At 33.5% G+C, this 12600-nt stretch overlaps 1 protein-coding gene across 1 annotated transcript; it reads right to left on the bottom strand.

Moving 5' to 3' along the window:
• Positions 1 to 5499: 5499 nt before the first annotated feature.
• LOC108843520 (arogenate dehydratase 5, chloroplastic-like) lies at positions 5500 to 7296 on the bottom strand. The gene has a single exon (XM_018616736.2). It carries the CDS (start codon positions 7076 to 7078, stop codon positions 5783 to 5785), a length of 1296 nt encoding a protein of 431 aa, XP_018472238.1. The 5' UTR covers positions 7079 to 7296; the 3' UTR covers positions 5500 to 5782.
• Between the last annotated feature and the right edge of the window lie 5304 nt (positions 7297 to 12600).

Raw genomic sequence — 12600 nt, 5'->3', positions numbered from 1 at the left:
GTAAACAACTTAAGTTTTCAATCAAATAAAGAAGTAGGACTCATGGGATCAGACATTTGACTTCAATTGACTAAGATCCAATCTAGAGTGGCAAGCTACCAATCAACATGTTCCTTAAGTCAAGACAACAATACTAAACAAATTTTTGTCAAGATATATGTTCATTTGATTTCATTAATCAAACATCAGTCTTTGGTTTAATCCATTCAAGCAATCATTAAGAACAAGTTTACTAATTATCTAAACTTTCCTAACATCAAATGTCTTTGGTTAAGCAAGCAAAGAGTAAGATTGAGTTGGTTCAGACATTTCATCAAACACTTTTCGGGCATAAAATGTCTAGAACTCTAGTTTAGAGAGATCAAGCCTAACTAGAATTAAGAACACTCAACAAGCAAGAAAACAGATAGATCTAACACTAAACACCCTTGATCTTCACTTAATCACTCTAACCAATGAATCCAAAAGGTAACTTACTCACTAGTAGTCATTAATAACCCAAAACCCATAGATGCTTGAAGGTCAATCATGATTATTGATCAAGATAATCCAATAAACACAACAAATAAGATGAAAAGAAGCTAAAGATTAAAATTTTCACCAAATATATGTTTTGTATTTAGAGAAAAAAAAACAATATAAATCCAACTTTTATGTTTAAAATGTATTTATAAGACTTCTAAAATTCTAGTGGGACCTGTCAACAAGTCTTAGAAATCCCAACAAAACATAAATATTCGCCCAAGTGAAAAATGTTGTGCAGGCTCGTGACCCCACTATGGGAGGTCGCTCTGATCCACGCTGGCTTTCCTCCCCGGTCCAGATGGTCGCTCCAACCACTAGCTCTATATCTCAAACATTGACGTGCGGGGGTTCGCTACCCCTCTCTAGCCTGTCGCTCCACATTTCAGACAATGACCCGGGGGTTAGTGAACCCGTTCTAGCTGGTCGCTCCACCTTTATGATGTTTGGAGCGGCTATCCTAGGTAGGTGCAAGGACCCGCTCCAATGCCAACTCGCCCAATGATCATTTTATTCCCCTTTTTGAATCCAAATGTCTCCAAATTACTCCAAGAATTTCAAATGATACTCCAACCCCTAATAAATATTTATGTATGAAAGTGGAACATAAACATATCTAAATTCTAATCTAAATGATCAAAATATACAAGAATGAATGATCAAAACAATGCAAATATACAAGATATCACTCACATGTTACAACACCAGGACCGGCTAAACATGTGTAAATGTAACAGTCAAAAAGGGTCCGAATAAAAGAAATAATGAAGAATTTTTAAAATAAATATATAAATTATAGTCTAAACTTTAAATTTTAGATGTATATCTAACTTTGGATCATATAATGTTTTTAACAAAATATATATATATATATATATATAGATAGTTAAAACTATTTCATTATATTGTTAAATATATCGATAATATTTTTGAATAGAGTCCAAAATTAAATTGAGACGGCCCTGTACAACGCTAAGCTCACCATATAGACAGTGGAAGCCAAATCAGAAGATGCCAGGTTGAAAGGAACTAATATTTTCAACAAACCCTTCATCCTCTGCTTTTCCAAAACCAGAATTTCCATCCTCCACCTAATCACTATGTACCAACTAAACCAATGAAATTAGCAAGGTTTATAACATACCCTTTCTCATTATCTAATTTTTAATCGCGCAATAAGACTTTCATTATCTACTTTAATTTACTAAAGTTAAAATGTAAATTATGTACAATAAATCATTCGGATTAAGCTTGGCAGGAGTCATAATACTTGTTTTTCATATAACACATGATATATATATATATATATATATATATATATAAGTAATAAGTCAATACAACAAGTTTAATGTAGCTAGTAGAGAAACAAAAATAGCAGCAATAGTAAAACAACCAATAATAGTTGTGGTTGTTGCTAGGAGATGCCAAAAAAGAAGTAAACACCTTGGACTTGGGCTGTGATCTTGGTTGTGTATCTTCTAATACTATATGATTCTAAACCCGTGTTTTATGTAGTAAGTGACTAAAAATCGGAAGATACTAAGAATGTGATTATGCGTGGTTTTCATTGTTGTTTTTCTCTATAAAAAGCTATAAAAATACCAAACATAAAATTCATGCCATTAGCAATTCATATATGATGATACAAATTTACCTCCCCACTCATATATTACAACGCTAATGAATACTATTTTCAACAAAATAAAAGCTGTAGTTTAAACCGGAATCAAAATAAAAACTAAGAACTGTAACTTAAACCGAAATGAAAAAACAAACAAATAGTTAACCAAGATATAGACAAGTCGGCAAATCCAAGTGCATGGCTCATTCATACTCACCAACTACCATAGTGTGATTGATCTCTCTTTTTCCTACCTACCTACCACCCCGCTCCACTCCTGATTTCGACATTTGTCATTTTTAGTTGTTTAACTTTCGCCATTGTAGCCCTTTTTCAAAAAAAAAAAAATTTCGCCTCTGTAATTAATCATGGGGTATATTAATCAATAATCATCTGTCTGCCATAAGGCCCATAACTCAACTCATACATTAAAGCTTGGATATAGAGTATCATAACTATTCTAATTCCAAACGTAAAATTAATACTAAGAACAAAGGCAAAAACAACGTTCTAATTATCTAATCTGTTACAAAAATAAAAACATGATCCTTTTACGGTTAACAGTTTTCGGTCGGTATGATGAGTTTCGCTTTCCCACCTAACCCTTTTACGTACGGTGAAATGACATACTTATCTTATATCATCGTCATCATATTTGTCCCACATAAAAATATTATTCAGTTAACATATAATATGAGTTATGGGTATTATAACATGAGTGTTTATTGAGTATAATTGGCCGCCATGACATGATTTGCATCATCTATATAGCTATCATGGACCCATTAAATGTTCGAATCAGTTCGTGATCGTAACGTCTGACGTTAGCGGGGAGGGAGGAATTGCTTGGAATCACTAGGGAAACGCAATTCCAAAACTAGCAATTGAAATCACAATAAGAGCGAACGATTCTGTGTTGGAACCGTGACCATGAACAAATAACAGCCTAAAGAAATGTATAAAACTCCAAAGTTTAGCAAAATAAAATAAAACAGAAATGTATAAAACTGATACACGTGATCGTCTTGTTCGTTTTATATCATCGGAATGGCAACGATCCCAACCACATCGATCCTCCTATATATAATTGTTCTTTTTGATCGATTAAAATAACCACATCGATCCTCCTATATATAATTATATAAACGAGTGTGTTAGAGCAATCGAAGTTCATATATTCTTACGTATATGTTTCTGTTTTTACTTTTTAATTAGTCATGACACCAAAAAAGATGCAGTAGAAAATTTATAGCCAGTTAACTGATATATACCTGCCGAATCTGTAGAAGCTTAAACTTTACAAGTAGTATATAGTAATGATTTGTAAATTTATACATACCCTCACATTTCACATGTATTATTAACCTAATCAGTAACGTGGTACATGTTAAATCATTCAAACAGCATATTAACATTATTGTATATACGCCCGACTTCTTGGCAACTCTAAGGGAATTTTTTTTTTTTTTGAACTTAACTCTAAGGGTCTAAGGGAATTTCCGGAAGATAGTTGAGAACTTTATTTAATAATCAACAAAGTTTTTTTTATCAAAGCAAGAAACATCAAAACAAATATTATGTTCACGCGTCAATTTGTTTGATATTTGTAAAGTTTAACGACTTGTTTTAAAATCAATATTTAATATAATAACTAGGTTAATTTTAGTATCCTGAAAGCCTTTCTCGGTTTGCTGGTTAGCGTGGGAGTTGCCAAAATAGCTTCAAAAACTATTGTTAATTTTCAGTAAAAAGCTATTGTTAATCAAGTTTCAAAAACAAACAAACAATTGTTTATGTAAGTCTTTTCTTATAAATATCTGTTAAGAATTTATCAAGAAACTAGATTCTGACCCGCTATTAAAAGGGCGGGTATATCTTTTCTTTTATATTTTTTTAGAAATTTAATTTTTATATTTATGTGTTTTAGTTTAATTTGTGTTTTTTTATATAATATTTTTCTTAAATAATTAATTAGATATTTTAATATCTATTCTATTAAAATATAAGTATGATTGATCCACACTCCCGTGCGGGTATTGATTATATTAAATAATATCAATTTAAAAATTGATCCGGTATGCGCACGGTTAAGGTTGGACTGCGGATCGAATTCACCTGCTGATCTGCAACCCACGGGTTTTCATTTTTTTTTGGTTAAAACATATGACCCGCACAATCCGCAAACAAATAATTTTGTACTCGCACCCGCTCTGCTTAATTTTGGGTTATACGCGGGTTTTATATATTTTAAAAGTCATTATTTAATTTAATTATCATAAAAATATTTATATTATAAAAAATTATACATGATTTAAATTTTAAATTATTATTTATAAATTCCTGTATTTTTTTAAAAAATTACTTTTTTACTTTTATTTTTTAAACAATTTGCGGGTCGACAGGTAGCCGCGATCCAAAATCCACCAACTCACATTCACCCGCATAAAATATTTATAACCCGCATCCGCAAATCGATTTTTCAAATAGTTGAACCAAATTTATGATCCGTCCTTAAAAGGACAGACATATTTTGTTTTATATTTTTAAGAAATATATTTGTTTTAATTTGAAAGTGCGGTATATTCTTTGTTTTGCCTTTTTGAGAAATTTAATTTTTATATTTGTGTTATACTTTGTAATCATATTTGTATTTAATATTAGTTTAATATAATTTTTGGTTGTTATATTAAATATGTCAAGTTGTATAATTATACATTTGTACCACATACATATAATAGATTATTTTAAAATTTTATTTTAAAATTTTCAATATATTAGAAAATGGTGTACGACAAATAAAAATAAAATAATATAAGAAAATATTTGTATGTGATTACGTTTGATTACTTTTCAAATGGCAGTATATGGTGTTTGATATATTTTATATTGTGTACTCTGTACTCCATTTCTTATCTTTTGCTAGGAGAAATCAAATGTAAAAGACTGTCAAAAATTCTAATTGGTTACGACAGAAAAGGTGTATATGGTTTTATCATAACCGTTTTCGTTAAAGAGAAATAGAACGTGATTAATATTTGAATATAATTAGACAGTTATATAAAAATTCAGTCACTTTTATTTAAGTAGGTAAAATAGAAATAATTAGTTGGACATAACTTATTATCAATTGGACATGTTGAAGAATTAATAGAATAGATTTATGCATATTATGACTATTTTTGTAAACTAAATTCATTCTAAACTATATGTTAAGACACTCGATGTTTTAGAGAAGAAGGGTGAAAGGAAATGGCGCCACAGAATATTATGTGTACATGTGTCTAAGATTTAATTACTCTTTAATTGTCTACAAATTTCTTATACATGAATCTTCCCTTTGGTTTATTACTCCTCTATTTACTACAGAAAACATTCATTTGATTCCACCTGATACCAAACATTAAATTCAATAGAAAATCATCGCATTTTAGTGGACATGACTCACATGAGCAATTGAGCAGCATACAAAATATTTTTGGATTGGGGTAACGTATCATAGGAGAAATAAAAATATTTTATCCTCCCACTTTCACACTCAAAACTTCTACATTCTACTTTGGTTTCAAGTATCTTATAATTTAACAAATATGATATTTTTGATCATATGTTATTTATTATATAATTCAGACAAATATACGGTCAAGCGTCTTCGCTAGGTAACGTGGACCATGGCGACATATCCATTGGGTAACTTCCCAACACCCTGAGGAATGACGTGTACTCCTGCACCTCCGAGAGCGCGTTTTGCGCACGCGCCTCAGCCATGGACGCTTCGAAATCCACGTAGAACGTGTACTCGAACTGCTTCGCTGCTCCAACGCTCCCGTCTCCGACGACTCTCACGGGGCAGTTCAGGTGCGGCCGCGACTCGATTTTCGTCAGGCTGATGTTCCGAAACGCAAACGCGGAGAGCACTTTGAAGAGGACGCTGGTCCCTTCGCGCTCCTGAGCGGCGAAGACGATGCTCGTCTTGAAAGGGCGATCGGTGCGAGGTATGATCGGATCGCGCGCGAGCATCAGGAACCTCGTGACGTTCCCCGCGTCGTCCTGGATCCCGTCGGCGAGGACCTGGAGCCCGTAGAGCTCCGCCGCTCTCGCGCTCGCCACTGCCGCCGTGTCGCGGAGGTTGTTCGCCGAGATGTACTCCGCCGCCGCGGCCGTGTCGTGAAACGCCTCGATCGCGGCTTTCGGGGTGAGTCTGTTGAGCGATCCTTCCGTCTGAGCCAGAGCCTGGGGGTGCGAGATCACGCGCCTGACGCAGTCCGGACGGACTCCGGGGAGAGCGAGGAGGCAGTGGTGGACCGGGATCTGAACCTCTCCGACGATGTGGAGACGGTGACGGAGGAGGAGGTCGTAGTTCCTGTGGATCGAGCCGCCGAGAGAGTTCTCGACAGGGAGGACGGCGCGATCCGCGATCCAGAGCTCCACCGCCTGAAACGCGACGTCGAACTGATCGCACGGAATAGCTTCGGACTTCGGGTAAGCTTTTCCGGCGGCGGCTTCGGAATACGCGCCGGGAACTCCTTGGTACGCCACGCGGAGGGTAGATCCGTGAGACGGAGCCGGCGAGAGATCTGTATTCGTCAACGGCTGAATCAGTCCAGGCTTAACGTTCTTCTCTGACGGAACGAGGCTGAGATTAACGGAGTCGTTGCTGTGTCCGTTAACGGCGGCTACTTGATCGGCTAAGGAACCGGTGATGGAGCTGGAATTCTCAGCGGAAGCCACTTTGCTTGCTAAGATGGCGCATGAGCTCTGCCAATCAGCTCGGCTCGAGCCAACACCATTGGGGAAGCTAAACGACTCAGACCTGTAGCTGCAACGAACAGACACGCGGTTTCCATTTACGTGAGGGTAACGCGCGTTTTTGGCCGTTAGATTTGTTTGAAACATGGATTTGAGATCACACGATAAGGTAGGAGAAATAGCCTGCATGATTCTGAGTCGATTTTTTGTGGTAAGAGAGAGGAAAATAAAAAAATGTAAAAACGACTGCGTATCTAAAGTTCAGTACAATGCTAAGCTTGGAGTTCTGTTGTTGATAAGAGAACTTGCAAGCTTGAGAGATAATGGTGGAGGAGGAAGAGATTATATACTGAGTGAGAGAGAGTTGTAGATGGGATTTCCAAAGGAAAGTCTTTTGGGGGTAATTCCGTCAAATCATTCACCTACCACATTCATTTGATTTTCCTTGCCAATATTTGTTTTTATTCTTTTTATATTATGTAGTTTTATAGGACAAGTAGGAAAAATGGTTAGTGCCCGTGTTAATCAATGGTGGCCTCCAAATATTTGTTGCTGCTAATAAAGAGTAAAGATCACTCGTAATAAAATAATATGAACTAAGATATGGAGAAACGTACATACGTGTCAGTTTTCAGTCAAATGGTATATGTATTTTTTTGGTCTAATCAAATGGTATATATGTTATTTTGAGATTTTGTTATGTTTTCAAATTTCTCTTTACAGTTATACTCTTTTATCCTTAACAAGATTACTAAACAAAGTAACTATGAGGTCGTGTATTAGTAGTAGTACCAAACAACAGAACAACCATGTGGTGGTGATTTAGTGGTTTAGAACTTAAAAGTTTACCTTTTTTGGTTGAAGTCTTGAAGACAACGATCGAGTATGCTCATATATGGATCCCCATTTAGTTGTGTGTGTTCTCAATTTTGGCCATGTAACCGATTAGGTACTAAAAGGTTCATGTGTAAATGTGTATCAGTTTAGTACAAGATAACCTGATTATGTGTTCTTTTTAGAATAACAACAGTACGAGGAAGCATTTATAGCATAATTAGTTATGTTGATATTCTATACCAAACAAACTATAAATTCTTTTTAATAATAATATTAGCATAAGATATTTAAAAAAAATTAGAAGGATACTATATCCAAGACGAAAAAAGAAGTAGAAGTAGAACGCAAATTTTGGGATTTTCGACGCACAGAGTATATGGTTTTGACATTCTGGAATGAGTGGAAAAAATGCACAACGACACTTCACTGTCGATGAACTCTACTCACAATTCCTCTACTCACAATCTTGATCTGCCATCCTTCTCTCACAAATTTTTGAGATTTTTTAAATTTAAATCTATACTATTAAAGTACAAGCACATTTGGATTTTTTACTAAACATGCCCTTTCTTTAACTCACATTGCTTATTTCATTAAGGGCAATCAAGTAATATTAATAACACATTTTTATTGGATCATATTTTTTTAGATCCAGCCCACTGCCCACATCATCTCTCTTGGGCCATTTGGGCTGATTAAGAAATCAGATCCAATTCTTATTTTTTTCCCTAATTCAAATAATTTATTTTCAACCATTCTTAATATTTTGTGTAGTGAACAAAAATTAATAACTTAATTATTATGTTTTTTTATTTTTAATATAATTTAAGCATTCATAAAAAAATTTGAATTTTTTCATTGAAAAGTATAAATCTTTATTAAAAGTATATTTTTTTGTTATTAAAAAATTAACCACATAATAAAATTAATATATCAGAGTTATACCAACTTAATTCATTAAAAATAAAGTTTAATTTTCTAAACATAAATACTCATTAGACCTGGACGTTCGGATACCCATTCTGGTACGGATTGGTTCTTTCGGATATCGAGTTTTTCGGGTTTTAAAATTAAACCCCATTCGAGTTTTGAAATTAAACCTCATTCGGGTATTATAAAATTTCGGGTTGGGTTCGAGTGGGGTCTTTCCGGGTCCGGGTGGGTTCGGTTCTCATGCATAAGAACCTGCAAAATAACCAAATAACCAAAGTATCTAACGGGTTCGGTTATTTGTACTTAAAGTAACCAAAGTATCTGATTCGGTTCAAATTTTTGTATCCAAATTATTCAATAGTAACCAAAAATATACATTTTATACAGTTTTTTGGGTAAATTTTTATCCAAACTATCATATTTTATCCAAAAATACTCAAAATTACCGAAAATAACTACTATAGTTAACTTATAAAATTAATTAAAAAATTAAAATAATTATAAATATAATTATAACATATATTTTTAGATATATTTCGGATATCTTCGGGTACTCATTTGGTTTTCGGTTCGGGTCGGATTCGGGACCGGTTCTTCGGATATAGCAATTTAGAACTCATTCAGATATTTACCCCGGGTCTGATCGGGTTCGGGACCCTGATTTTCGGGTCGGTTTCGGGTTGGTTCTTCGGGTCCGAGTATTGTGTTCTAGCCTATACTCTTTTAAAATGAAACACGATAAAGAAAAATAAAAAAGCTTAAGTCTTTTATAAAAAAAAAATATAAAAATATGACATTTACTAAATATTTGTCAATTTAAAAAAAAAAAATAAAGGAAAATAAACCCGCGCTTTGAAAGCGCGGGTCAAAAGCTAGTATCTTTATTATTACGTTAGCAATTTTTACCCTTTTTTGGACAAAAGCCATTTTTACCCTTATTTTTAGGTTTCACATAATTAATAATGTGCTCTAACAAAAACACACAATACGTTAATAATCAGATGCCTATGAAACGTTTAGTATAACATACGTGGTTAAAATATGTATAAACATAATTGTTTCTCTTTACAAAGTTAGATATTAGCATCCGAAATTAGATCAAACCGTCTGTGCACCTTTCAAGGCAAGCGCATGAGTTAGACGACAATCCAACTCGAGCTACCCCAGACACAGAAAAAGCTTAGATAGTGAGACATATTTGTAGGTTTATATCTAATTTAGTGTTTTCTCACATGAAAACGCCTAGACATACAAAAATTATAGTACTAAGATATATTTGTGGATATAGATTATCTTAATATATGGTTATCTCTAACTCCGATATATTTGTGGATATAGACTCTTAATATATGGTTATATAATTTAAGGTACTGAACGCACGTCCTATTTTAAGAAATTTGTATCAACGAAATATCTAATTAACTTCTACTTACGCACTGCTTGATCTTAATCCCCATGTGAGATGTTGGAATTATATGGTACTAGGTTTAGCCCACTTTCGTTGATGATAGATGTGAAAAGGCAACATTCCTAACTCAAGAAAAAAAAACTGATTGGATGAGCTTGTATGTGATATATATTGCAATGGATTGCATATGTTGATGTTTAAGACATTTTTACCATAGTAAAATGAGCTAAACAAGTTTTATAACAGATTTATCCCCACGTGATTTAAACACTTTTTAGAATCACAAATTTTCTGGATATATTTGCTTTTTGAAAAAAAAAAAGATAAATCCGGATATATTAAAGACAGAGACCTAATCTCCGGGTGGAAAGTGCAACCCACGGATAAACCATCTCCCAAATATTCAAATAGATCATAAACATGAATCCATATTCGTATGACCACGTATGGAGCTACTAATCTCGCAATAGAGGGGAGTTGAACCCTGGTCTGGATCAACAGGGCACTCCTCCTCCGATAAAAACCACTAGACCACCATAACATGGTTAATTTTCTAGTTATATTTGCTTCACGTATATGTGAACATCTAAACTATCAAACATGTTATGTTTCCGACATAAGCGTTTGACCTGTTATCAATTTACTCGTTATTCATAGTTACAATCATTTGTCTGGATACGAAGATGTTAAGTTCTATACTGTCTAATTTTTTGCTGATACTCTTTATATTATTTTTTTTGACATTCACTAATATGTATGAAATGAAAAAGAAAAGATATTGGCGCAAGTTATATAGTAACAGGAAATTATTAGATTCGGGAAATAAAAGAATCACTAACAGCTCCAATATGACATGATTATGTAAGACTTCTGTCATGTATTTGTTTCTTGTCTTAGTTTAAGTTACACATATGTGTGAATGTGACCTCATGTTTTAAAAGTGGACGCCCATCTTCTATTAATTTTTTTTTAAGTTTTTTTTAGAAAGGCCAGCTTCTATTCTTGTTCATTTTTTCCTTACGAAGGATAGCATATATTCATGATTAAAACTAATAAGAAAATAATCAACAAACCATTTTGGCCGTAAAAGTAAATCGATGGGGTTGTTGAAACCTTGTTTATTCATATATTTGTGAAGGTTTAATATATTAAAGTTGGTGAAAACCCAAGTGGGACTAAATTAACATTGTACCTAAGCGTGTTGAATTGATTCTTTCTACATTTTTTTCATCTCTTTGAGTCTTGATTAGCGTCTAGAAAACTTTATTAAGTTTGTTTTCAATCATGATTGGTAACTCTTTTACTTCTTTTTTTTTAATAGGATCCATCTCATTCTAAAATGCCACCAGTTAAACTTCTTTTTCCTGCCATACAGAAAAAGAGAACGGAAAGTTTGTCTGAATCCACCAATCATATCTATTTATTATTTATCTAAACCTTATTTAATGAAACTTTGTTGACAAAAAACCTTATTTACGTATTTTTTTAACATTATAGCATATCAATATGATTACAAAAGGAGAAGTTGGGAATTCGATAAGCTTGAATAACAAAGAAAAAATTGTTCAGTTTACTAGAAGAACTATAGACAGGCTATCAAATTCAATAATGCTATTCTCAATATCAGGTTTAAAAGTTCGCTTTGGTTTCAAAATTCAAACCTAACAACAACAACAACAAACCACATTTCTCTAGACAATCTATTTCGAACAGATATAACTCTGTTTTTGGACAAATTCCGAACAGAGATAAATTTTCCTATATATATTTATTTTCAAATCATCCATTTTTGTTAAAAGTATATTTTATTCCCCGCAGACCCAACCAAACAGAACCCAGGTCAAACCACAGTCCCATTTGGTATATTTTATCCTGACCTAAACGAACCGAAACAAAGCATTGATTATACAAATATGTGTACTTTTGACTCTCTTTTTGTTGTTGACAAAATTGACTTCACATAAAAACAGAAGATGCACGTGCTACATGTTCACATTAGTATCTGAAGATTCAATGTCTTTGCATAATCTACAAAAGTAATAAACAAGTACCAACCCAGTAAGAGGGCGTCTGATGAAGCTTTTCAACTATTTCGTCTGTTTTTCTTTTGATGTTTCGCTGTTCCTTGCATCTTCTTATATAGGTTAGATGGTAAAGCTTTGTTTTTATTACATATCACATATGGATAACAGGATATTATGGTCGGTATGTTTTAGTGTTTTTTATCCCTACTACAAATGACGATTTTATTTCTTCAGGTTAGCCGATCTTATAGTCTCACAAGCTGATACAACCTGACATTGATAGCTCAACCAGCTGCCTTTCCAAATGGTAAAATACTAAATGTTTGAGTTGTAATAGGCGCGACACAAAGAGCAATGACATATCCAATCTAACATGTTTTTTTTTTCTTTTTTTCAATTTAAGGTCATCAATGGCGTAGAAACTTTTTGAGTTTCTCAACATAAATTTTAATGTTTTTAAAATATGGAGCACTCAAACTCTTAAGAAAATTTCTGAAAAAGATATCTGT

This window comes from Raphanus sativus, chromosome 2, assembly GCF_000801105.2.
Source record: "Raphanus sativus cultivar WK10039 chromosome 2, ASM80110v3, whole genome shotgun sequence".
Classification (NCBI taxonomy): Eukaryota; Viridiplantae; Streptophyta; class Magnoliopsida; order Brassicales; family Brassicaceae; genus Raphanus; species Raphanus sativus.
The sequence above is the reverse complement of the archived record's forward strand: the minus strand, read 5'-3'. Positions and strand labels throughout refer to the sequence as shown.

Bases quoted from the DNA above. Each gene is read 5' to 3' on its own strand.
- LOC108843520 (XM_018616736.2), bottom strand. From the start codon at position 7,078: ATGCAGGCTATTTCTCCTACCTTATCGTGTGATCTCAAATCCATGTTT.